Source organism: Heliangelus exortis, chromosome 5 (genome assembly GCF_036169615.1).
Source record: "Heliangelus exortis chromosome 5, bHelExo1.hap1, whole genome shotgun sequence".
NCBI lineage: Eukaryota > Metazoa > Chordata > Aves > Apodiformes > Trochilidae > Heliangelus > Heliangelus exortis.
In genome coordinates, this window is record NC_092426.1 from 39,297,009 (window position 1) to 39,324,385 (window position 27,377).

The following is a 27,377-nucleotide window of genomic DNA, read 5'->3' on the forward strand; positions in this document are numbered from 1 at the left end:
CATCAGACAGGAGGCAGTAAAATGGAAGTCGAGCTCTGTTCAGGGAAGAAATAACTTGCAATACTTCATTCTTGGTTTAATTTGTTTCCAGCCTGAGGCTCCTGCACACTGATATTTCTTCCCAGAGTTATTCCCAGAGGACATATTTCATATTCACTTTCCTCCCTCTCTGCACATCTGTGGTTGGTAGCCAGACTTCCATTTTTTGTACATGTGCCACAGCTGCTACCACTTGACAGACACGCCTAGAGCTGGGATTACATTTTGATTTTTATTGAAATACAAAAAGTGCAAACTGTGAAATACAAGGTTGGTGCAGATTAGAAGGAAATAAGCAGAGTGAACCGTGAAAACCCCAACCCTACAACAATCAGCAACAACACAAAAGAAGGGCAGGGAACACCAGCAACAAAAGCAAAGCCAAAAATTTTTGCACAGGAGCCCCCGTGCGTTTAGGAGGAAACAGGAACCAAACGAACCCTCGGCTCTCTCTCAAATTAGCAAACATTGCCACAGGGCATCCGAGATGTCCCAGCCCCCCTGCACCACCCAAAAGTTCCGGTGTCAATACCCAGCTTGGCCAGGGAGTGATCAGAGGCGATTAAGACAGCAGAAGGCTTAGTGGGGAATGGTCTGGGTTCTAAAAAACAGAGGTTTGAAGTATAGAACAAGTACCCCCCGAGAGAGAAATAATGGCTAAATAGCTAACCTGAAAGATAAGCCAGGAAGGAGACCCTTAGGCAGCTCTACAGCAAGGAGAAAACAAAGGACAAAGACCAAGCCCCCTCATCAGATACCTGGGAAGAGAAAGTCAGCCCAGCCCTGTAAGGAAGCTGAGCAGGCAAGGAGGGGACTGAACCCCCTGGGCTTGGCAGATGCAGGTTCTGGTGGCCACAGACAGGCCCAGGCCAGTTCCTTGCCCAGGTCACAGGAGGGATATATAGGGAATACAAGGCATCCAGGAGAGCAGACTGCAGAAGCCCTGTGCAGCTCCAGGGCCCCTGGCAGCTCGGCATGAGGAGCAGCAGAGGAAAGGGGATATTTACACTGGGTCCCTTCCAGGATTTGCAAGCACTTTCCCACCACGAGCAGTAGCAGCTTCCTGAACACCCTCCAAATCTGCTCCCCGCAGGCACTAACTGGAGCAGGCTTTTATCCCTGCCTGCAGGGGATGCACCAGGCTCCATTTTGCTAAAAAAGGAAACAATTTTCAAGAATTCACTAAAAAAAAAGAAAAAAAAAAAAAAAAAAAAGAAAGAAAAAAAAGAAAGGAAGAAAGAAAAAAAAAGACAAAGTGGGGGAAAAAATAAAAAAGAAGCACCCACCCACCAGACTCTCCAGCCAGACCAGGCACTTGCAGCAATCCCCCTGGAGAGGAGCTAGATGCTGTTCCTCTAGCAACTGGGCAGGGAATTTTCCTTGCAGAAGGTCCATACAGGGTTGGACCTCTCCAAGGAGGTCATGCCCCAGCATACAGGCACCTCAGGCACCTCTTTAGCCATCCAAGCTGCAGCCCCTGGCCTTGTTTGTCCCAGGAGAAGGGAGCTGGATTTGCTGTTGCCCTAGGGGCAGTATGTAAGTGATAAAAGCAAGGCCAGGCTGCAGATACAGTCAGACCATGGAGTCTCCTCCCACACTGAGGACTATCTAGAGCAGGGTGTCCCAGGAAAAGAGGGGCTGCACGGATGCTCCCAGGCTGTCCAGAAAGCCTGGGTTCTTCCCACAAACAATGGGGCAAATACACCTCTCTCCCCTGTCCATGCCAGGAGATTAACTCCTCCACAGCACATCAGCCCTGCTAACTTTAGCAGAGATCACAGGTGAATTGCAAGCCAAGTATCTCTACATCCAAAACATTTCTCTGCTGCTGTGAATTATCCTGGCCAAACAGGGAAGACTCCCTGCTCTTGGAAGAGGGAGATTAAGGAGCACTGTAGCCTCCATGGGGCCAAAGTCCCCTAGTATCTAGTGGGGATCAGAACAAGCCCTTTCCTACACCACCTCTAGCTCCAGCCTCAGTAATGCTCAGGTTGTTGCTGGCTGTTCCACCCACGTGTTGGTGATGCCTCCTCTGTGCCATCTGGCTGGAGCTGTACAGCCCCACAGAGCTGCCCACCTCCACACCCATCCCCATTCTACAGCTTGGCAAAATGAGCAGTTTCCTTAATACCTGCAGCAGAGGTCACACATTTTGATCACAACTAAGGCACAGACTTTTGGTCAGTGCTTAAAGGCAGGCTAAAATAATTGTGAAAAAAAAAAAAAGTTGTATTTAGCATCCAGTAGCTTCCTAAAGATTAGTTCTGCTTGGTCCAAAAGATTTGTCCTTGTGGCCAGATGCAGCAAGGAGGACTGGCCTAGGCATGCAGGGTACAAGAAACAAAGATACAACACAGCAGTGAAATAAGGCTACAGGTTCTCTCCTAACACCCTGCTGGGCCCAGGCCAGGAGAGGGACCTGTTTCAGCTCAGGTAAGGGGAATGCTGCAACCCAAACCCAACAGTAATGCCCTAACAGCATAGCAGCTGCTTTGGGAAGGTGCCAGCCCCACCCCACTCCGAGCCTGCCTTCCAGAGAATCCCATCTCTCCAGCTCTGCCCACAGCACCCAGGATGCACCTGACCAGGCTTTCATGGCAGGACAGAATTAAGGTATGAACTGAGGAGACAGGGCAAGGGCCCTTGGCATGATGGAGTGGCTGTTCCTTCACAGCTTTGGCACGTGAGTGCTCAGCACCTGGGCAGAAATTTATGGTCCAGGCCTGGTGCACTCCAGGGTGAGGGTTAGCCCGAGTGCCTAGGCCTTCCCTCAAGGCCATGTTACATTGTGCTGGAGAAAGTTCTGCTCCAAAAGACGACTACCCAAGGTGGTCTGTGCCAGCCAGCACAGATACATGTGCCTGACAAAGAGGAGGAGGTTTGGTGCTGCTGCCACAGGTAAAGGCAGAGATCTTCAGTGCTCCCTGCATTCAGGTTCACCAGCTTCAAGGGACCCCAGCCAGCCCCCCACCCACATCCAGGTCTTGGAAATGCTGCTGGAATGACAAACATACTGAACCTGAGTAACTGCAGGAGGCACCTCACCCACTGCACCTCAGGAAACACTGAATAGTATCTCAAGTGGGTGACCCCACAGGGTTAGGGCTGAATTCAGCTCCCTTGTGTTGGAGTCTGGCAGGTGAGAGAACCCACGTGCTGTGAGCCTGTCCTTCACTTGCTGCCACAAGCATGGTGTCTGGAGTGGCATTTTGGCATTTGCAAGTGCAGGACAGGCTGCTCCCTGAAGCACAAGGGCTGCCTGGCTCCCTTCCCTGCTGCTTCAGGTGCCACTGGGGAAAGGCAGGATGCACATTCAGGATGCACTTGATGGCCCTTGCAGCAAGAACATCCCTGCCACAAAACCCAGCAAACCTGCCCTAGCCCAGACAGCCCAGCTGAAGCAAGGGATGGGAGGGGAGGGTTGAGCTGGGGCTGTTGGGAGCTTAAACAAAAAAGATCTTTGCTGAGGAAGGGACCAGGAGGGCAGAAAAACTGCATGTGGGGAAGGAAGAAAGGAAGTCAGGCCATCTGATAGAGTGGCAGGGTGGTGATGAGCCCTGGAGGAGCTGCACAGACTGACAGGTAGGTTAGGGCTCCACTCCCAGCAGCTGGGAGAACAGTTCCCCTTCCCATCCAGAGCAGCAGGTCTCTTGCTCATTAATTTACACACCTTCTCCACTATCTCCACAGCCCTCACTCTGCTCATCACCCAGAGGATCAATGGTCCCTTTGCACTGGAGACAGCTTGCTCACAGCTCCAAGACAAGGTGGGAAAGAAGATGGGAAGGTGGGCACAGTGTGCTGGTGTGAGCTGACCTGGGTTCAGGCCTCCACATCCTCAAAGAGCTCCTTCTGGTGGTCGAGCAGGAACTTGGTAAAGGTATTGATGGGGTTGATGGCTTTAAGGGTGATGGCTACATCTTTGGCCCACAGCAGATTTGGGCCAAACACAACTGCCAGGTTGGTGTTTGTCATCTTGTTTTTGTCACTTTGAGCAGAGACCTGTGTGAGAAGAAAACAGAGCGTTGTGAACCCCCCAGAACAGCAGAGCAGCTGCCCTCCACCCTCACCAAAGCCAGACCTGATGGACTCCCAAGGGTAAATCTGGGAGGGCAGAAGCCAGAGACCCAGTGCCAGAAGATGGCTGGGGGAAACACAGATGATATCCAGCATTTAGGAGATGAGGAGCAACATCTTGCCATCTGCCACTATGGCTTAGCCACCAGGCCCAAGAGTGCTTGTATCTTAACAGCAGGCCCAAGAGTGCTGTCAGCCAACATCTCTACTGTCCAATCACCATTCAAAACTAAATTATCTTCCCTCTTGCAATAAGAGCCTTGCAGTGGCTGCAGATAGTTCAGTGTGGTGGATCTGAGACCCCTCTTCTAGTCTAATCTTCTATTCAGGTATTCTGCAGTTGTACAGTCACCCTGGAGAGCTCTCAGCCTTCCACACAGGCTTAATGCCTGCCTGCACCTCTTAGTGCTCTAAGAAGCAACTGCATAGGCCAGCTCATCATGATCATTCTTGATCTTTATGTAACAACAACACTAAGTAAAGAAAGGCTGCTTCCTAGCTTGAAACTCAATTCCTCTGGAAAGAAAAGAGAGACCAGGCAGTCAAAACCTTGACTCAAGATCCTGGCAACTGAACTTGAACACAACTGCCCACCTCTGGAGCAGCTCACCTGCACCAGGAAGGCTGTCAGCAAATGGAGCACTTGGTAGTTTTCTTCTGGCAGAGTCTGGAGTGTTTTGCGAACAACATCCACACGATTCACCTCCTCCACACCTGAAAACCCAGAGAGACAGAACAAGCAGCTCCATGAGGAATCCTCAGCACCCACCCTGATGAAATCCCTGTTTGCAGTCTCAGGGTACCCCAAGCAGGACTGCCCCCCTCTGATGACATCTTTGCCCTTGGCCAGTGCAGCATTCAGGGAGTAGCACACTGTTGTTACAACTCACTCTGGAAGTTGACAACGTGGCTGTAGAGATCAAAAGTGAGGAGAGGCTCAGGCAACTCTCTCAAGAAGGTCTTGAGAATCACAGCAGGGAGGTGGACATCATCATACTGCTGGAAATCTACAGGCACACCTGAGAAATCAGAGCAGAGACTCAGTGATCACTGGACCACAGCAGGCCCTCCTCCAGACAAAGGATGCGACACAATTCCAGCTGGACAATAGCAGTTAGGGAATGAGAGGATCTCGTTTGAGTTTGGGCACTTACCCATGTTGTATTTTTGCTGGACTTCCCTGACAACCTGTGTGTTTGCTGACCTCCGGAAAATCCCCTCTGTAGCAAGAGCTGTGAAGTGAGAGCAGGTAGAGGAGCAAGGTCAGGCATGAGAGTGTCTAAAAATGCTGATCTTAACAATCATGAATCTGTGCTGTGGGGCACTCAGATATCAACAAGTATGGTTTTTGGAGTATGCCAATTTTTTCTGCTTCCATTACCAGGCAAAGGATACAAGGAGCATTTTACTACTCTTACACCAGTGTGACTATGGGCAAATGTAAGAAAAAGAGGTTTCCTAAGCCCTGCTCAATCTCTCCTGAAGGCTAACTCACCTAATTTAGGCCTTTACACCCTATTCTACACTGCTGCTCTTCTGCATCTTACCACATTCTGGATGGGAACACAGATGTAGGAGAGGCTTCTGACATGGAAATAAGAGAGCCTTCAGCTTTCCCTGAACACTTACCATGTTCCTGCAAATGAGCAATGGTGTCTCTGACCACCAGAGGAACAGGAGATTGATCAGGGCTCTTCTCCCTAAGTCTGTGGGAAGAAAGAAAAGGTGACAAATGAATGGTCCACCCTGCCCTGCAATCAGCCTCTGAGTTCTTGAAGCTGCACACACAAGCTCTACTATACAGGATCTTGCTATCCCAGTCACTGCTTCAGCCATTACTCTAGACTTCTCCCCTCCTCACCCACTACACTACATCCTTCACCAGAGCAAATATGGGCTCATTACTACACCACAGGAATATTCCTTTATCTTCCATAAAAAGCACAGCCTTAGATGGCAGGGCAAAGGAGCTCCCAGATGGGAAGCCTGCTAGTTATGAATCAGGTGAAGAGGCTTAAACTTTCTTTTTCCTTCCCCATAGGAGCAACAGAAGAAAGAAAATCACACAAGAGAAATGTAGATGGGGTAACTTTGTCCACTACTGCCTCCTGTGAGAGAGGGTATCTCAACCCAGTGGCTGTCAGGGAAGACCCTGTGAGGCCAAGGTGTTCAGGCACACAGCACCATGGGGGTTACATTTGGAAATGTGTGTTGAAGCTGGGGAATCTGTTCCCAGATTGCTTCAGAGCATCTGTTTGGCCTCACAGTACTGGCTCCTCCCCATTCCCCAGGGAGGCAAAATCAGACTCTAAAATACCTTCAACACTCAGTCAGTATCACTGCCCTTGCCAGTGCCTGTATTTGTGTCATCATGCAAGAACAGGGGGTAGGATTCAGCACAAGACTAAACAGAAGTGCTTTTAAAATAGAATTTAAAATATGGAAAAAACTAAGAAACAGATCTGCAGCACTACTCAATCAAGGCAGCCTAGCCCTAAGGTCATCTTCCACCAGCCTCCTACAGAATTCTTTTGCTTAAATGAAGTTTCTAGTGGCATAAAGCCATCTCCATGGCCCTTATTTTTCTCCTCCCTTAGTGACCCTTAGCTGAAGAAACAATCTCATCCTAATTTACATACAATCCAGCTGGGAATCAAGAGGGTGTAACTGAACTGAATCAGGACAGATCTGGACATGAGTGCAGAGTTCCTCAGAATCATTAAAGCTTTGTAGGAATTCTGCACTGAAAGAAGTTTTACAGCCACTTTTGCTGCTGCTCAGTTATAAATGCAGTAACCCCATATCAAGCAAGTCAGAGCAAACCCAACAGAATCCAGAGATACTCACTGCTGAAGAGAGACTCCAAACTGTTGGTTTGGCAGTGGTGGGCGTGGGGGTGTTGACTTCTGGGGCACTTGTGAAGGTTTCTGGAGGGATCTCAGATATTCATCATATCTGTGGCAAAACAGACTTGTAAAAAGCCACTCAGCCTCCCAGAAAGAGCACGTACCCAGTACTGCACCACTTTACACTCACTGGTAACAGCTCCAGCCAAGCACATTTGATTCCACCTACACAAAAACAGCTCCGGAGCGCAGAAGCATCAAGAACAAACATCTGCTTACCAGAAAAAAAAAAAGCAGGGAGAAAGGAATATCCACCTGGAATCAGGGACTGGAGTGGTTGAGGATGACAGGCAGCATAGGCAGGAGGCCAGGACCTCACTGGTTGTGATGAGATGGTTGCATGCATGTGTGAATCATAGGGAGAGGGAATCAGTCTGGTGGGAGAGAGTTTGTGGTGACTCAGGGAAGTCCCACAGAGCTGGGACTCTGCTGAACTGTGCAGACTTAGCAAAGCAGATTGCCAGATGCACCAGGTCAGGGTTAGGGTCAGCAGCCTGTAGAAAGCCCTGAGGGGTGAGCTGGGAGTGGTGCTCCACTGGAGGAGGATTTTAACTCAAGGCCAGAACTGGGAACTGGCACCAAGGACACACAGGAAGGAGCACGAAGAGAAACAATAGTCTTCAGGCAATTTGTCAGCACTCCCTCCAAAACCATTGCTCAGGTGGCACAATCTCTCCCTCCCCTTGCCATTTCTCCAGAAAATTCCCCTCTCCATTGCCATTTCTCCAGAAAATTGCCCTAAGCAAACAGGAGACAAGCAGTATTCTCACTTCAGCACTTGGCTTGGGATCCCCAACTGTTCCAGCTTCACGTACTCCTCCAGCTCACTAAGGAAGTTCACATAAAAAATTTTTCTTCCAAACTTAAAGCTGAAAAACAAGAAAGAAATAATTATGTGAGGAATCAGGAAATCCAGTATCAGAATGAACAACTTACTGGCAAAGAGAGCAGGGGTCTGAAAAAGACATCAATGGGGAAAAGGGGCAGGTATGGCTGAGCAGCAGAGATGCCATCCACATAGCTCTTCAATTCCATGTATTTCTCCAGGAGATGCAAAGGTTTTCCAAGTCACATTAGAAGCCCTAGCAACAGCAGGCTCCCTAAAACACTGGGTTTCTCCTTCCTAAATTCTGCAGTACACTGGAGAAAGTTCTGTTTCCAAGTATTTTACAGAGTTAGGATTTCAGCAACAATACAATGAATTAAATATAACTTGGGTTGATGCTCTCACTTCCATTATTAGCAGAGCCAGCAACACTTCAATGTGGTCTGACAGCAAGAGAGCAGCACAGAATTGCAATCTCTTTATGTTCCCAAAATAGTACTTATGTATGAATATGTCTGGATTCAGAAAGAGGAGAAGATAATATATGGTGAGAGACTCCAGGGTGGTCCAGGCAGCCTGGGCTCATCTTGCACCCCATGGAGAATGCCCCATTATTCCCCTGCATTCTGACAATGTGGGTGAGCCCCTTGCAGTGCTTCCTACCTGATCAGAGGCTTGAAGAGAATCAGCAGGGTCTTGATAAACATGGTTGGGTGTACAATATACAAAGCTTTGATGTTCTTCTTGTACCTGCCAAGAGAAGCTAAGTAAGGATGAGCTGCACTTTACTTAAAGGAACCAACCTTCCCAACAAGATTAATGCAACCCAGGTGCTCCGTTCTGAGCCTCAGCACTCCCAGACCCCCACAGCCTCTGCTCTCCCACGATTCATAGCTGTGTCAGGCCACACAGCAGCCTAAGGGTATGCTCTACTGTATTCCAAGATTATCCAAGAAGCAGTGAACAGCCTCACCAGGAAGCTGACATGGGGGTGACAGGCTTGCATGGGATCCTGGTTTTGCTGCTCACCTTTTGGCTTAAAGGATGCAACAACAGATGGAGCTGTTTATCCTATGATTCAGCCTGCATTAAACAACCACCCACTCCCACAAGCAGCAGAAATAAGCTGTAGTAAATTATGATCACCAAGCTACACAGAGGGCCTGGTGAAGCTTATCTGTGCCATGATGTTATGTCCTTGCTTGCTGCAGCCTTACTCACTTGCGATCAAATTCCCTGTAGGCATCCCGCAGCCAGCTCAGGGATGGTTTGTTCTCACTGGTCAGGCCATGGTGCAGGTACACCAGTGTGTAATCACTCTCCACATACTGGTCCAGTGTGAATTTAAGGTACCTGAGAAAAAAACTGCTGAACTCACTTCATGCTCTGCTACAGAGAGACTCTTCCTCTCTTTAGGACTCATTTTTGTCCACCATAACAGAGGATTTCCATCCCCAGCAATGGAGATGAGCACTTTGGGAGGACATGTCCAGCTAATGAAGCTACTGCAGATAGATCTGATCCCAGGACTCCAGAACCTGGGAATTATATCAAGCTTAAGAAGTTAACAGCAGCCTCCTAAGCAAGAAACTACTCACCCCAGCAGTTTCACATGATCAAGCTGGTGACTTGGGGGCATCCGGCAGGCACTGAACAAAATTACTTTCCTTCCATATTTGTCATCCCCTGCAAATGAAATGCCAGAGATTACAGGGAGTTTAAGGACTATGTTGTGGTTTTGGCAGCAAAGGGTAGATGGAGTGGGAAGCCACTGTTACAAGGCCCAAGTCTGGACTGACACAGCCACCAGCAAAGCTAAACCTGATTTTCAACAGAGTTAGTTACCACGGGCCTAGTGTGGAAGCACCACCCTGAACACCAAGGGCCTGGCAAGTCAGCAATCCAAGTGGAGAACAGAGCCCATGCTCCAGCCCTGAAAGAAGAGGAAAGATTGGGAGCCAGGATGCCTTGAGACACGTAGGGATGGAGTCCTCAAGGACAGAGCAGAGTACTTGGAGCATTAATCCTGCAGTGCTGCCAGGGCACTGCTCCTGGTGCTCATTCCACCTTCCGTTCACTCCTTTCATTCTGTACACAGTCCCAGACCTGTGGTCTGGTGCATTTGTTTCTTGCTTCACCTGAAACTTATTCCTGCACACAAAAAAAACCCCAAAAACCATTTAATACCCTGGAAACCAAGACTTTCCTAGAAAAAAAGAGGCAGTCCCAGCCACATCCCAGAGATGAGAAGCAAGCATCATCATAAGTCTCTTCTATAGATGAACTAAGCAGGGCTGCTGGATTCTCCAGGGAGACTGCAAAACAAGCTGTTCACTGCTTCCTAGATTTTCCATACACAGAGCTATTTTTCCAGGTTGAGCTGAGAAGAGGTTCAGAGGGCAGCATGACAAAGGAGTCTATGCAAAAAGCTCAGCAGAAAACCGTCCCCATGACACAGGAGATAAATAATCCATAAAGAAGGAAGACACTCCCAGACACCACCTGAGGCTTGAGAGACAGCAGGCCCACGTTTTCCCCAAATCAAGTCTTCATACCTGAGTGGACTTCTGCCAGCAGAGCTGTCTGCTGCATAAATGAAACCCAAGCAGCAGAGGGGGATGGCCAAGCTTAGCAGATATGCTGGGGGACTGAGAGGTAAGTAAGAACCACATCACAAATCCTTTGGGCATAGGTAGTTTGAGGTAAAATGCTTCTCTCCCAGACAAAACACCCACTCCATTTCCCTAAGGATGACTTGTCAGTACCCAGCGATAATGAAATAGTTCCTTTAGTGTGATGGGTTAAAGTCTTCCCATCTTTCTTGCTACTCACCCTGCCCCAAGATGTATTTTTTCTTGTCAGGAAGAAGCTTGGAGCAGTGGGATTACTGAGGTTACAATCAACAATACCCTCCTTTCCCCTCTGCATAAACACCCTGTACAGACCACAGCACAGAAAAGCAGCAGGACTGCTACTTATGCAGGACAGCCCTGCAATAAATCATTCCTCTTGAAATACATCCTTTTCCCTACACTAATGTACAACAGTCACATGCAGCCATTTTCTCACCTTGTGTGGGCTCCAGCCCTCAACTACCACCTGGTTACACTTGCAGCTGAGATCTTAAACTGAACCCTGGAACAGCAAACCCAAGGTTTCCAGGAACACTGCCTGGTAGTCACAGATGGCCACTTGGTGCTGCAAAGGCAGCCAGGGAACTCTCCCACACCAGCTGTCACAGCAAGGTGCCACTAACCCTTTTACCCCCATCCTGGCCAGAAGAACAGATTCTCTTGCTATTTGTTCACTTAGATTTTTTTTCCTCTCAAGTCCCACTTCCAAGTCACTCACCAGCCAACAAGAGAGACAGAATTTACTGATGCACACAAGCCAGAACCTCTACAAAAGCTAGGGACACTGAGGCAGCACTGAGGTACAGACCAAGAAGGGGTAGCACAGCCCATCACACTGACACATACATGCATTGGTAAGGGGCAGTTAGGAAGGACACAGGACCCAGAATGCATGGGAGAGAGGAGATGCAAGGCTCTTCTGGAACAATCAGGTACAGTCACAGCCAGGCAACAAAACCACATTGCATATCCCACGGTAGCCCATTCTCTGCCTAGCCCAGAGTTTCTTGGTAGCTTACCATGAGATTTTAGGGCTGGGTCTAAGACAAATAAGCTATCTGTAAAACAAAGGTGAAGGCTACAAGGTCCCAGGCAGGGAATGTGGCATATTGTGACTATTCCCAGTGGTCTTCAGCCACTCAGATGTCTCCACCTGGAGGACAAAGGGTCCTGTCTGCAAGAAGATGGCAGCACTGGAGATTCTGTTGAGCTTTCTAGTGATGAAAGAGAACAATCAGCAAGGCTAAAGATCTTTACAGATCATAGCTCTGTGCTAAAGTCAGAATAGGTTCTATCTTCAGTTAACTGGGAGGCTGCATTTCACACCAGAGGGCCAGAAGCAGACTGCAAGCTTGATCAAGGCCCTGGCTGTGAAGAGCTGCAGTACAGCACCACGTTCATGGGATGTTGTAGGTGGCCACACAAGTCAGCTCAGGCTTCTGGGCACTGATTTCCAGGCCTGGCAAGTCACAAGTCAGGCAGCACATAGCTTAACCACCTTCCTCTGGAGTGACAAGAAAGCCTATGGAAAAGGCCTACACAAAGTCTAGAATCATGTTCCTTAAATAGCCTTGGTAAAAAGGTCTGGGATCCCTGGTAAAGGAAAAAATGGACAATCCATGATTCTGCCAAACAGGAGATGCATATTTCCCCAAGAAAACTACCAGGGCCAAGCACACCAAAAGATAATCTTTAGTCAGCTGAATGACTGATAAAGGAGTGGCCCATTTTGCCTTCCAAAATAAAATGAATCTATGCATGAGGCCTACACAGGAACCAGCACGTTCATTACTGAGTTGTGGGTTTCACTCCAGTTTCATCACACTGAGCTCAGCCTGCCAACACAGACACCTTCAAACCAACCCACTGCAGACTTTGTTTTCACCTGATATCTATCAGATCTGTCTGGTTCCTCCAGACATGACAAAATTCAAATTTCAGCATCAAAGATGACCAATAAGTTGTTCTAATTTATCAACAAGAACCTAAGGCCCATTCCATGCATTCTTGGCAGTCGGAGCAGTGGCCTCTCTCTGTCTTACCCAACAGATTCTTACCACATTTGATCTTTCCCAGATGCACCCTCCCTTGTAACTGTTTGCTTTCCTGTTTGCAATATTAATCTCATGTATCTAGGTCTTCACCCCTTGTTTGCAATTCCAAATAGCCAAAGTTTCCACTGCACACAACTACAGACCACGAAGGAATCACTCAGCCTCAGAGATTGTCTCCTACTTCTCCCACTCGAGGAATGCTCAGTAGGTAACAGCAAGCCAATAAAAAAGCAATTATATACCATGAGTACTCACAGAGCACCCCAACAATGTCCACAACTTTGTGAGCAAGTTCACACACAAAATATTTTCAACGGAATTAAGCTACTTCCCTATGGCATAAATTCAGATATTTAATTTTTTTTTTTAACAAGGAGCAAGAGAGTAGCCAGTATGTGAAGCCTCTTCAGTCAAGACAGCTGTTCATCTAAAGAGATATTAACCTGTGCACTGCTGGACATGCTAATTCTCCTGAACACTGTTACTTTGCTTCTAAGGCTCAGTTTTTCTTCTCACCCAAAAAGCAGCATTTCCAGTGTCTACCTGGACTTCAGCAAGGCCTTTGACACCATCTCCCATAGCATTCTCCTGAAAAAGCTGTCAGCCCACAGCTTGGACAGGAGCATCTGTGCTGGGTTAGGAACTGGCTGGAGGCCACCAGAAAGTGGTGCTGAACGGTGCTGATCCAATTGGTGTCCCCCAGGGATCAGTGCTGGGCCCAGTGCTGTTTAATATCTTCACTGATGATTTAGATGAGGGGATTGAGTCCACAATTAGCAAATTTGCAGATGACACCAAGCTGGGGGGAGTGTGGATCAGCTGGAAGGCAGGAGGGCTCTGCAGAGGGACCTGGACAGACTGGAGAGTTGGGCTGATTCCAATGGGATGAGGTTCAACACAACAACCCCATGGGGAGCTCCAGGCTGGGCACAGAGTGGCAGAAAGGGACCTGGGAGTCTGGATTGCCAGGAAGCTGAAGAGGAGCCAGCAGTGTGCCCAGGTGGCCAAGAAGGCCAATGGCATCCTGGGCTGGCTCAGGAACAGCGTGGCCAGCAGGTCCAGGGAAGGGATTCTGCCCCTGTGCTCAGCCCTGGGGAGGCCACAGCTTGAGTCCTGTGTCCAGTTCTGGGCCCCTCAGCTCAGGAAGGAGATTGAGGTGCTGGAGCAGGTCCAGAGAAGAGCAAGGAGGCTGGGAAGGGATCCAGCACAAGTGCTGTGAGGAAGGGCTGAGGGAGCTGGGGGTGTTGAGGCTGGAGAAGAGGAGGCTCAGGGGAGACCTCATCACTCTCTCCAACTCCCTGAAAGGAGGTTGGAGCCAGGGGGGGGTTGGGCTCTTTTCCCAGGCAACTCTCAGCAAGACAAGAGGGCACAAGAGGTCTCGAGTTGTGCCAGGGGAGGTTTAGGTTGGACATTAGAAAGAATTTCTTTCTGGAGAGGGTGATCAGACATTGGAATGGGCTGCCCAGGGAAGGGGTGGATTCTCCATCCCTGGAGATATTTCAAAAGAGCCTGGATGTGGCACTCAGTGCCATGGGCTGGGAACTGCAGCGGGAGTGGATCAAGGGTTGGACTTGATGATCTCAGAGGTCCCTTCCAACCCAGATGATTCAGTGATTCAGTGCACTGCTGAGACAACAGGCAAGCAGCATCACTGCTGTGGTTCCAAGCCACCAGTGCAGGACCATACTTCTACAAGGGCTGAAATTCAGATACCAAGGCTTATGTTTCAGATCAAAACCTGCAGCAATACAAATGTATCAAGGGTAGAAATTCATATCCAGGCAGCACTCCTGTCCTGAGACAGGACTCTGTATTAAATGGTTCTGTACAGCAAACATGGAAAACACCTGGACTTGCAAATCCTGCTATGTATTTCTTGGTATTTCTGAAATATATCCATCAGCTTTCCTGCCATGGCTGGAGGGTGTCACATTGCTCACTGGCAGCATAATTGCTGTCCAGGGACTCTGTTCATTCCTACCTTCATCAGGTACCCTCGATTGAGGGCCCACCTTGATGAAAAATTCAAGAAAAAATCTTGGTACTTTGACACCAAGAGAAGGCAGACAGATAAAAATTGCCACCAAAATAAATATTATTAAGACAGTAAAGGTAACAGACTTCAGGGTCAAGAAGAGGACACCACCACATGATTCTGGAACACTACTTCACAAGTTTCACAAAGCTTAGGAAGTTTATCAGTACAACTGTCAGTAAAAAACTCCTCTAATGAAATTCCAGGTTTCTGCTAAGCTTATGACACAGCTGGGCAGTGTTCAAGTGTGGCAGATTTTAGCTGCCTGTTTAATTACAAAATTGATTTAGCCCCTCAGGAAAAGAAAGTAAGGACCTCAAAGTAGAAGGTATTTTTATACATGACCTCTTCCACATAGACATTCGCAATATCCAAACACTGCCAGGATCATAAATCCTTATTTACCAAGTGTCTACTGCTCTGATATAAAATACACTGGAGGGTGAGATAAAAGAATGCAAAATGGGAGGGTGCCTCAGAGTGTGGCAAACGGGGTAGAAGAGCCCATGCAATGAGGCAGTGAGGATCAGCATTCCCAGGGGAAGGTCTGAGTCTGCTGTTCAAAAGAACTTCACACCAAAACTACTTTTCATCTACATTTGCAAGTGTCAAAGCACCAGCAGTCCAATTCTTCAGGCTTGGGACTGAAGTCCAGAGAGCATTAACAAATGCTCAGCAAGCACAGAGCAGCCTAGCACAGCTTCAGGCTAAAATGAGGAACCAGTTACCAAAACACAGCATCTCTGCAGCCAAATGGAGAAGAAATAGAGAACAGTTGCTGTCAGCTGGAGAATCCAGTACAAGGGCCAGCTGCTTAGCACTGGAGCACAGCAGGAGATCACACCAGGTAATAGGAAGCAATCCTAGGACCAACTTCCAAAGCCCACGTAACAAAGAGGTTAAATCTGAGCTCCAACTGAACTAGTCCAAGCAGGCCACCACCACGACAGAAGAGGAACAGGTTTTACACTGAGACCCAAGAGCCCCAAAGTGCCTAAAAGTAAAGCCCACATGCCAAATTTGGCTCAGGTGATTCTGCTGTGCCTGAGGCAGAGGTGCTACCCTCAGACAATAATTTTGTGCAGCCTTTCGACTCCTGGAAAGTTTCCAGTGCAGCCTAAGGCTGAGCAAAGTTTGGGCTCCCCTGAGACAGTCCAGCTACAAGCCACAGTCATGCTAAAGTAATACCATGATCTACAGTACCAAATGTTAGTGTCACAAAAAATCTACCTACCTGGTTGGGCCCCATCAAGTGCACCCTGGTCTGTAGGAACAGAAACAAAGTTATAGCAAGCCAAGCTATGCACTCTTTCCCAGAATGTAATTGTGAGTATAAATAAAGTCTCAGAGCATAATCAGATTGCCACTGGGGTGTATTTAGTTGCTGTCTTGCAGCAGTTGCTCTGAGGCTACTTCTATTTCATCTTTTGCCCCATCCTCTTCTCCAAAGCAACCTTATCTAACCATGAGAGGTGGCAAAAGCAACCCCTGGTTCCTGAACCTCTTTCTTGAATTTGCAACTAATTCTGTACAGTCACAGTTAAATTTCTGGCCCTTCTTTACACCTCCCCTACCACCAAAATGGCAACTGCAGTACTGCCACTTTTAAAAGGGTTAAATGCAACTAATTCTGAACATCAGGGGTCTTTCAACAGCTCCAGAAGTGTGAAAGTCCTTTAGAACAACTTCTCTTCAAAGAGAATGGCATCATACCATAAAAGTAACACATCCAACAGACTGCTTTGCAAGAAGCTGAATTTCACCAATAAGCTGAAGATGGGAGCATTTTATATTCAATACACCCACAGCTTTTTGAAAAATTAGTATTCTCTGAATAAAAATTAAAAAAAACCAAACAACAAACCACCACCCAAACCTGCCAATTAGAAAAAGAAGAAAAGGTTTCTCTGGGAAGGGAGAGGTCCATGAAGGCATTTATTGCCATGCTCAGCCCCTTTGCATCACTCCCACTGCTATATGCTCAAGAGAACCACATCTCAACAGGAGCCTGAGCAGAGCAGAGCTCTAGAAACACTCCATTCTCTTGGTCTCCCTAAGAAACTTTAGAATCCCTCAGAAACTCTCCATTTCCTTGATCTCTTATGTCAGCCAAATGGTGCAGAAGCTGGGCTTGCTTTGGATGGGCCCAATTCTACAGAAGCAACTCATCATTCAAATGATACAAATACTCTTACAAAGGAAAAGCAAACAAAAAACAAACAAGCCAGAAACTATATCCAAAAGCAGCAGAAATGCAGGCACCCTGTACTCATAGAGCAAACAATAATACTGTACCAGAGGGAGGGGAAGAGGACTGTTGATACCAGGGGCCCTTGCTGAGCCCATGAGCCAAAGCCACACTGCAACATACATTCAACACAAGGTTTTTTTCTGCAACTTTTACGTTTCCCTGCTCAGCAAGACAAGAGCTACTGGTGCTCCAAGATTGATTCTACCTCCCCACATCAATCACCAGCAGTGATGATCATCAGCACCAGTTACAACTTTGGCACCTGCAGCCAACATCCAGCTTCAGTGTTTTTCAGGTAGGTTTGGTACCTGATTCACCAACAGAACCCACACTGTTGAAGCTGCACTTTCAGTCTAGTGACACCCAGCAGGTACCTCCCCTGCTCTCCTCCTTGTTTTGCCACACCACTATCCTGCCTTCTCTGCAAACTGCTCCTTGATGGTGTGAGGCAGCACTTCATACACCAATCATATGTTAAGCCTTGGTTTTCTCACCCCAAAAGGAAGAAAGGCAGTTCAGTTCTTGTGTGAAATGGGAAGGCTGAGGGATGCATTTCCTAGCTACAGTTTTGCATGTTGACCACAAAGACAAGACCAGTATTTTGGACTGGAGAGAAGAACAAGGAAGGAAAACATTTGCCAGAGAGCAGTTGAGAGCCCTGCTCTTCCCACACAGCCCCAGGTTCCAGTAGGCACTGCTACCTCCTCTGCTAAAATTCCACCCCCGCCTGCCTCCAGTCCAAAGGAGATGCAAGCAGCACCTCTGCCACCTAAGAATTAGCAGCAGGATGCAGAAACTCTTAAAATGTAACAAATTTGGGATAGTTCCTCAACAGCCTTTAACCAGAAGTCTGCATTTCCTCTGAACCCTATGTGATGTGAACAAGAAAAAAAACCAGGCTTTGTAAAAGTGATTTGTGCCAACTTCTGGCCACATGCAAAGATGAATTTTTTCTGCTATAATGCTTAAAAAAAAAAGAGGAACTCTGAATCCAAAAGAGCACAACCATGAAGAGACCTCTCCAGAGCCTGCATAAAACGTTCCAGAAACCTTAAGGCAGGTCTGAAAGGATAGGCACCTCTTTGCTTCAGAAAAGCACTGAATCACAGGATCAAAGTAAGATTTCCCAAAACTAAAATATTCCAAATTCATAACAATGCCACAGAACTTCCTTGGAACTGTGGCCTGGATGCTTTTTGCTGCCACCTTCCTGTGACACACCACTGCACAGGACAGTCTTCTCCTTCCCCATGGACAGCCTCTTCCCTGGAAGATCCCAATCCCCAGGAGAGACAAGACCATAAGGCACAAAGCAGAGTCCCCATGAAACTGCTGAACTATTTTGAAATGAAAAACAAACTTAAAAACCTTATTTTTCTAACAAACTCTGCGTGTTTTCCGATATTATTTTCCCTCTTTAGGCCAGATACCCAGGGTATGTAAATCCAGCATGCCTTGAACTGAATCAGAAATTCAGGTCATCTAGAAAATGAATGCACTCAATTTCTGTCATCAAAACTGGGCTTTTAATAAGTGGTTGACACTATGCACCCATCCCACAAGAAGCAATTACTTTTCTGACCACACAGGATAACCCTGGGATCATGGAGGGACTGGGAACCAGCCTTCTATCTTTGTCTCAAAATGGTGTCATCATCCCAGAACACATTTCAGTGAAGGCAGAACAGTGTCAGCCACGTGCTTTCTGCTCTGAAGTGCAGAACAGGGAAGAACACAGAAAAGAAAGTTCATAAATCAGCAGAATAGATAAAACTGCTCCTGAACTGCTGCCATTCTCTTTACAAGAGAGCTGGGGTGGAGCTATTTTGTTTCAGGCTCGGCATGCAAAGCGTACGTTGCACCAGAAGGTGCTGACAAGCACAACTCTGTCAGCAGAGCCAGATCCAAACAGTTCCATTTTAATCCTCCTGTGAGATTTTGATTCTCCAGGCTACTTCTAATAGGATTTTTTCATATTTTCCCAAGTTGTTTGCCTCCAACTACAGCCCAGAGAACATTACTCTGATTCTCAGTTAACATTATTGATTACTGACCACAAAAACTGAACAGCTTCACCCACCAGAGCCCAGATTACAACTAAGACCCCTTTGATCAACTTCATAAATCCTGCTTCTAGGAGATGAGACACCAGCAAGTCTCAAAACTCCATGGCAGCAAATTCACTATCCAGAGCTGTGCTTTTAGCCCTTCAGATGCCAAGAAAAGGCATTGCACCACATTCTCTGTGTGTGAGGGGGACCATCAGAGGCTTTCACGTGAACCAACTATTGGTAAAGAATGCCCAGAAACAGCCAACAACAGAAACTTCTCTGAGCTGCTTCTGCACTATACAGAGACACAACAGGGACACAGAGCTCACTCAGATTTAAACCACAAATGGGAAAGAAATCTCTTTCAGAATGCAGGCACACCTCCCAGTCAGCCTTCACACTACTCCAAAATCCTTTCAGGAAGTTACACAATTCTGTATTTGTTACACTAGAGAACATGTCAAATGGCTGCTTTCCAACAGCCACTGAGACACACCTCCATTGGACTGACACTCCACTCAGGGAGCCTGTGGAAAAAAAAATAAATATAATGTCACCTTGGAATAGAAATCCCACCTAAAGACTGGGGCTTAGGGTCAGAAGGCAGCACTCTAAGTATATCCTAGGTTTGGGCTGACATTCCAGTCTTATCAATGTCTCTGATCTAAACTCTCTGCTAAGTACCTCCTCTGAAGCTTTGCCCAAAGTGAACAACAGTATGATTTAACTCCCCAGCTCCCAGAGTCCAGAAACACCACTTACCTCTGCAATTCAGATTCCCAATATTCTATGCATTATCACTAAAATAATGGAGTCCAGACATCTATCCCTTCCCAACTTCAGCAATAGAGACCAGGGTGCAGATCTCTATAAACCCCAGTCCCAAAACTCCAGCCCCACAGAGAAGACAGTTGAAACACATGTGCAAAAAATGAAAGCACCTGTGGCAAAGTCTACAAGACATAAGGCCCAAATGCTGAACACCTCAGCTGCCAACCTCAGCAGCCAGAGACACGGAGGAGAACATTGGTCTGAGTTTGCCATTATAGCTTTGCTTCCAAAAGGATGTAACAGAAAAGAGTGGCAGGACAACTCTTAGCAAGGCAGGTGTCTGAGACACTTCCCTCTCTGGTCAAACCCTGATGCAGAACAACTCTGAATCAGGAGGACACCAGCTTGTCCCTCTGCAGGAAATTCACATGTGAGGCAGGTACCAAGGGGCAGAGAAATGGCAATAGAAGGGGTAGGAGGTGGCTGTAGTTAACTGAGAAGTGTGATCAAGTCTCAACAGACTGAAGAAGCCCATAAACAAGAAATTCAAGACAGTCTGGGATTACCCTTTCTTCAGACTTAACACACTAAAAACTACCCCCAAAACTCTTTCTTATGGAGATCCCAGAAGTAAATCACCAAGGGTTAGTATATGGATAAGACAATCTCACAGAGAAATTCCAGATGTCTGTGACCCTGAATGCTCAGGTCTTTCCTTGGGGTGGGACACGGGCCTATTCCCTCTATTTCAGATTTCTGCAAATGCTGTTTCTGTACAGGATGATAAGCTCTGGACAATTTAGATATTATAGAGAGCTGCCAGACCTACTGTGGATTCCTCAGTCAACTGAGGACCTTGCAGCTATACTGCATGTCTAGGTAATTTCCGTGGCATTATCATGCAAAAAACATAACTTGTACTGAGGATACAGTCAAAATTCACATCTAAAACAATTCAGCTAACAATACAACCATGACAGCAAGAGCCAAGAAGGAATCCAAGATTAACCAAGGCTAATGGAAAATTACCAGTACCACCAACACTTAAGAAATTCAGTGCTCCTTCTCTTTCTGATGCCAGCTGTCATTCCCACTTGGGCTGGGAATGCAGATGGAAAAAAAATCTGGAAAGCAGATGCCCCCAAAGTTTCATTAGAAAGCCCATTCCTCAGTCCAGCAGTGAAGACATCAAAGGAGAAAAGGCAAGACCATTACCTGCTACTTCCACGATGTGGTGCCTGGCAATATCATAGTAAGGATCATCCCACTGCAAGTGAGTGACAGGCTCAGGGGAGCCTTTGGAGTCCTCTGTACAAAACACAAGAAACAAGCAATTAGAAGTGATTTGAAGCACCATGACAGAGGGTGAAAAACAATGGCTCTTCAACAGGGGGGAGTAATACATGCAGAAACTCAGTGCTGAAATTCTGAGTGGGAGAGAACAGCTTTGTCTCTAGAAGAGACCTGCCAATCCTATGAGGTTCACACATGTCCCTCAGACTGTACAGCTTTTAAAAATGACTATTTAGATGTGTCACAAACATTCACAAAGATCAAAACCCATGTGCCAAGGGCACCATCATGGCTCTTTGGAGCAGGAGGATCTTGATCTCATCCCCTGTGCTAAATTTCCCTGACCTTTTTGGGCAGCAGTCCATAGCACAGGATTTCAGAGCAACACCCCAGCCCCACCCCCCACATTAAAGTTCCAGACCCTTCCCCTCAGGAAGAGCAAACTATCCTGCAAGAGAACAAAATAGAGGACAAGCAGGAACTCACAGCATATCTGTACTGTCAGCACCTAAGAGCAGCCAACCTCAGTCCTGTGACTGAGAAGAGAATATTTTTATCAGTTGGCTCTGATCTTTTTGGTGCTGTTCAATGGCAGGACTCATTCACTTGGGTGTGGTGCAAGATTAAGATGTGCCTGTAAAGCTTTCAAATGGAGCTGGGGCTCTCTGTGTATGGAGATAGGACCACAATGCTGCAAGACAAACAACTGATTTTTGGCCAAACCCCAGAAGCCAAACAAGGATACTTACCTGATTTGAGAAAAGCAGGAGCTTCATCTGCTGGCCAGCTCTTATCATCTATGGAGGCCAGTTTGAGCTGGCTGAGGGACTGGTTAGTATCATCCAGGTTTAGGTCATCCTGAAGCTCTGAGAGTGGGTCTGTAGCCATGGTCCCCAAATATTGCAGTTTATTTTGCAGTGTCTAGAATGAGGACTGCAGAGATGGGTAGGTGAGACACAGAGATCACAACTTCACCTCTCCAAAGAGGCTCTTCCTCTTCTCACTGATTTTACCCAAATCCTCCCTTACCTTTACTTCCCCTCCCCCTTAGCACAGGCAGGAACTCCTTCTCCAAGCCAGGAGCACTGGCATATGTCAGGACATATGTCAGATTGTTTTGTGGCAATGGCCAAAAAGGCCACCAGGAGCCTGCATTAACCCTCTCGGCCAGGCTCTGCTTCACCACAGCTCTGTCCTGAGGAGTTCCTCTCCTGAAACAGAAGCAGCAGCAGGGACACTGAGGCAGGTGACAGGCTACACCAACCCCTGGCTCATGCACTCACTGTACCAGCTCTTAGCTCCCCCTCCCTCCAAAGGACTGGCACAAAGCCCATCTGTTTCCACAGTTGGATACAGTGCTGGAAGCTTTCCCGGGAATCACCCCCCCCCTCCCACCCATAAGCCAGAGCTCTCAGTAGCACTGAAGTGGGTGCTTCAGTGTGCTGGGACCTGAACACAGTGAACTGCTTCTTAAAACACAGGCTTTCATAGGCTGAGCTGGTCAGACAAGGGAGAACAATACATATGCAACTCCCTCTTTTCAGCATCACCCAGCAAATCCTTCCTCCTACAGGACAGCCAGCAGGGAGGAATTCTCTCTTTAATTTGATGCTATATTGCTTAGATGAGTATTTTCCACCAAGCATGCCACAGTACTGAGACAACCAAAGAATTAAGAGGGGCCAAGAAACAGACAGCTGTGTGTATGCTGTTGCTTGCAAATATTTCTCACTTTCACCTGGAGCAGAACAGGTCAACCTGGGGACTGCACTTAGCATCCAGCACCTCCTAGGGGTACCAGATCTTAGGGATGGTCCCCAGGGAAACAGCTGCTATGCTCTAGAGTAAGAATCCTGGGAATACACAAGGAAACACTAGAAAGGATAAATCTGTAGATGGGGATGGCTCACACAGACCACAGGGACAGTAATTCAGAGGCCAGCAGGCAGCAAGCCAAGAGGAACTGTAGCAAAACAAAATGACACTCTGCATCAGTGAAACTCTGTAATGCTGTTTCCCACACTGTCCTGTGCTTGGTTTGCATTATGAGGAGAGCAAAGGGCTCAAAGATGATCTGAGGAGGCACAACGCCTTTGTGTGGAAGGATTATATGCACAGTAAACTGTTTCCTTTTGCAGAATGGAGGGGGGCAACAAAGTTTTGCATCGTCCATACCTAGAGCTCAAATGTGTGCATTTATCCAGAGAAAATGAAGAAACAGCTACTTGGATGTGGACACAAAGAATAAAAACTGTGAGAGACCAAGCACTGGAAGGCTTAGGGCAACACTTGTGGCCAAGGGTGGGAACATGCATTTTGTGAGCAGGGAGAATTGCATATTCAGTGTTTGTCCTGTCTGTCTTGATCACTCTACACTTACTACTTCCTGCCTTCTTGTATCTGCTACCAGTTTACAACCAAGTTTTACCTCTCTGGGGCTCTGAAAAGGCAGGGAGCTATTGCTAAGCAAATTAAATTAGATTCCAGAAATAGGAAAGAGCAGCACACAGGCAGCAGATCACCAGCAGAGAACACACAGGGTCTGACCACTCCAGCCAAGCAGAGACCTGGAGACCCAAACCCAAGCCCTCCACAGAGGACTATGAATGGTGTCTGCTCTCCAAGGAACAAGGAGCAAGAATTCAGGCTCCCTGACACCATGAGCTCATGCTGGAATCACATAGCAACAGAGCCAAGAGACAAGGAGTACCCACCCCTAGCAGCTGATCCCATTTCTATGGCAACACACCAGGCACCCACTCCTGTGCCTCACTGTGCTGGGGCAGACCAGCAGCCCTGCACCCCACCACCTCCAGCTGAAGAAGCTTCCATGGGCCCCCAGGTCAGCCTGGCAGCATTCCCAGCTCCCAGGGACTTCCTCAACCTGGTGGGGACAGAGGACTCAAGTTCAGCTCCTGCCAGTCACTGAGATGCCTTCCATGTGAGATTCACGAGCAGGGTGCCCTGCTGCAAGTGTCCCCAAAGCAAGGTCCTAAATCCAAAGCTTCCCACAGAGCAGTGACAGTGCTGCCCCAGGGCCAGTGAGACACCAAGCATCCTCACTTGTCCCTGCACAGCTCATAACTTGGCCCCACAGCCAGCTTGCAGTGCTTGATCAGAGGCAGAATGCTGGTTACCAGACAGTACTGGGGGATTTCCCCTTAAGCATAAAAAATTAATGCTACGGTGGCACCATGTGGCAGAAGTTTTTAGTAGGATCCTTACAGTTACATCCTGGAAGAGAGCCCAATGAATATTTCTCTTGCCAAAACCTTCCTTGCTCATTGGAAAGACAGAACAGACTCCCCAGCTGCCCTATGTGCTTTTCACAGCCAGGCTTGCTGCTCCATTCCTTGGCTCTAGGTTAGTGCTCCAAGGCAGAAATAAATATTAATGGGAGGAGGATGGAGAGCAGAAAATTTCTTAGATTTTAGGACCTTCTGGTGAACCAGACTGTAGCTCCAGAACAATTTTGCAGAACTTTCCCCAGCCCTTCCCCAAGAGTGCAGAAGACAAATAGCACAGGGTCACATCAGAAGTGTTTAAAAAAATAATGTCTAATTTGTCTCAGAACTAAATGTCTCAGAACTAAATGTCTCAGAACTAAAAAGTCACTGAGCAGAGACCTGGAGTTAGGGTATCAGAAACAACTTGGGGATCTTTTACTTCCTGGCCATACAGCTGCATGAGATTGTTCCCAGTGTCTTCAAAACTGACCTGTAACCAGGAGGTGTAATTGAGCAGAAACTCCATTCTGTACCAGGGCAAGGGTGAAATGGTGATTAAAAAAAAGCATTTCACCAGATACAACACAATTTAGGAACCACACCTCTTTTAGCTAAATGTCATGACAAGATGGAAGGGATGCACCTTCTGTAGCCAATCATAATGCAAGAAAAAATGGGTACGTAGATTTAAAAAGCACAAAGCCCACTCAAATATTTAAAAACTGAACTTGACATGAGAAACATTTACTCCCTGCCAAGCTCTAAAAGAGACGATTCTTTCCTTTTTTCCAAGTATTTAAGTATGTTTTCTGCACCTACACTGGTTGGCCAGAACAACTGTTGTCTAATAAAAATTTAATTTCTTCATAATAGATCTGTGCTGCAGAACATGTTCTGCTGAAGGAAAGAAACCTCAGTCCTTTCAAATACATTTTTCACCCAAATTTTAAGCTGGAGACTCTTTATACAAGATCTCACCAAAATTTATCCCCAAAAGACAGTTCACTTGTATCTGTGAAGTCCTGGTAGCTGCTCTGCACACAGAATTTTTATCTGCAGTTCCAGTTTCACTGTTTTACCACCATTTATTTCTAAGCTGCACCTACTTGGCAGGTTCCTTTTCCTGATTTTCCTGGAGATGTACTCCTAATTCACAAGTCTAAAGATCAAAATACATTCACACGTGTATCACCACACCCTGGACCAGTACTTAAACACAGTAAAGAATTACAAAAGCCAAGTGGCTTCTTCTTCCCTGCCTGCCTAACGAGCAATGCTCAGATCCAAAGGAACCCCATTTCTGGGGTGACCGAATTATTTTTGTGATGTTATGGTCTAAAAATCAAGCATGTTGAAAAACAAACAAAAAACAAAACCAGCAGTTACTCAGTAGCAAACAGACCTTCCAAGTTCTCACTCACATGAATGAGCCCCAGAACTCACTGAGAACACCCAGACCACGTCTTCCCTCTCATCAGGATTGATGATCATAGAATCACAGAATCATAGAATGGGCTGAGTTGGAAGGGACCTCAGAGATCATCAAGTCCAACCCTTGATCCACTCCCGCTGCAGTTCCCAGCCCATGGCACTGAGTGCCACATCCAGGCTCTTTTGAAATATCTCCAGGGATGGAGAATCCACCCCTTCCCTGGGCAGCCCATTCCAGTGTCTGATCACCCTCTCCAGAAAGAAATTCTTTCTAATGTCCAACCTAAACCTCCCCTGGCACAACTTGAGACCTCTTGTGCCCTCTTGTCTTGCTGAGAGTTGCCTGGGAAAAGAGCCCAACCCCCCCCTGGCTCCAACCTCCTTTCAGGGAGTTGGAGAGAGTGATGAGGTCTCCCCTGAGCCTCCTCTTCTCCAGCCTCAACACCCCCAGCTCCCTCAGCCCTTCCTCACAGGACTTGTGCTGGATCCCTTCCCAGCCTCCTTGCTCTTCTCTGGACCTGCTCCAGCACCTCAATCTCCTTCCTGAGCTGAGGGGCCCAGAACTGGACACAGGACTCGAGGTGTGGCCTCCCCAGGGCTGAGCACAGGTACAGTACAGTGCTTGATACCACCAAGAGCATCACTACCCCAGAACTACTCTGGAAGATTCAAAGGGTCAAGAGCCAGACCTGCTCTGTCTGGTGTACCATGACCAGCTAACTCAGGACAGAACACTACTGCCCGGGCCCTTCCTTCCTGTAGCAGCTTTTAAAACGAGCATCCTTCCTTCCCCAGTGTCACCCCAAACCCTTTGCTGACAGGACACCTCCAGGTCCACTGGAAATCCATCCCAGCTGGCAGTCAAGCTCCTCTTAGTGCTTCTCTGCAGGGTCCGAGATCAGAAGCACAGCGCTCAGCCTCCTCCCCGGGAGCCGCGGCACCGAGCACCGAGGCTGCGCGGAGCCTGTGGGGGGTCGGGAGCACGCGTAGGGCTTCGGGACCTTCACCTCCCCTCCTCCTCTCCACCTCTCTCCCGTTCCCTCTAGGCTGGGCCAACTTCACGATCCAAGCGACAGACTCTTTACACAGTTAAAAAAAACCCCAAGTGCCAGCTGCATGACGCAGGGACACTGAACAGCCCCTTGCTCTCTCTCAGACACCGGGCTGGTCACCCCCGCCTCTGCCGCTGCTCTGACACCGCCCGGTGCCACCGCCGGGGACGGACGGGACAAGGCGGCGGCAGCAGCACGGGCTGGAGCCCGTCCCGGCCCCGCTTTCCCAACCCAGCAGCCGGCCACACTGCCAACACCAAAGAACTGACTCAAGCCCTGCGGCCTCCGAGCCCTCGCACTCCCCGCCCTGGTACCGGGACCGCGGCGCCCGCAGCCCTTTACCAGACGGGGTCTTCCCGCCGCCTCCTGGCGGGACGGTCAGCAAGGACCCGGGCCCAACCTTTCCCTCAGAAATCCTTCACATCCTCCCCCGGGCAAGTCTGGCTCTCCTCGCCGATCCCGGCAGCACCGGAGCAAGGCGGCCGGGGGGCTCAGGCCCTCCCGTGCAGCTTCAGCCCCTCCGGCGGGCCTCCTCCCCGCCCCGCCCGGCAGCCCAGGACAAGGCCGCCGTGCCCCCGTTGCCGCCCGAAGGGCCCCACTGCGCTCACCGGCCACCACGCCCCGTCTACTACCGGTACCTATTGCCGGTACCTGCCGCCGGTACCTGCCGCCGCCGCCCGGCCCGGCCCGCCCGTCTGTCAGCACCCGCAGCATCCGCCGCCCGCCGGAAG

At 48.2% G+C, this 27,377-nt stretch overlaps 1 protein-coding gene across 19 annotated transcripts; it reads right to left on the minus strand.

Moving 5' to 3' along the window:
- Positions 1–252: 252 nt before the first annotated feature.
- On the minus strand, positions 253–27,377 carry ARHGAP1 (Rho GTPase activating protein 1). Of its 19 annotated transcripts, none has more exons than XM_071744843.1 (16): positions 27,298–27,369; positions 23,710–23,820; positions 21,966–22,147; positions 21,686–21,869; positions 20,859–20,951; positions 15,805–15,834; positions 9,447–9,534; positions 9,070–9,201; positions 8,512–8,598; positions 7,793–7,891; positions 6,964–7,071; positions 5,746–5,822; positions 5,271–5,348; positions 5,007–5,135; positions 4,727–4,830; positions 253–4,041 (listed from the first exon to the last, which is right to left on the minus strand). In XM_071744843.1, the coding sequence occupies exons 4-16, from the start codon at positions 21,822–21,824 to the stop codon at positions 3,862–3,864; spliced, it is 1,344 nt and encodes a 447-aa protein (XP_071600944.1). In that variant the 5' UTR covers positions 21,825–21,869; positions 21,966–22,147; positions 23,710–23,820; positions 27,298–27,369; the 3' UTR covers positions 253–3,861. The 19 variants fall into 19 exon arrangements, with proteins under 19 accessions (XP_071600944.1, XP_071600942.1, XP_071600955.1 ...); XM_071744841.1 differs by having other exon boundaries at positions 27,255–27,340; XM_071744854.1 differs by lacking the exon at positions 15,805–15,834 and adding an exon at positions 24,032–24,170 and having other exon boundaries at positions 27,255–27,330.

Excerpts from the sequence above, each read along its gene's own strand:
- ARHGAP1 (XM_071744848.1), bottom strand. The coding sequence starts at position 21,824 with ATGGCTACAGACCCACTCTCAGAGCTTCAGGATGACCTAAACCTGGAT. Across the intron at positions 7,892-8,511 it reads CTCTTCAAGCCTCTGATCAG|CTTTAAGTTTGGAAGAAAAA; the intron begins GTAGGAAGCACT and ends CTTGTTTTTCAG. Across the intron at positions 4,042-4,726 it reads TGACAGCCTTCCTGGTGCAG|GTCTCTGCTCAAAGTGACAA; the intron begins GTGAGCTGCTCC and ends CTTCTCACACAG.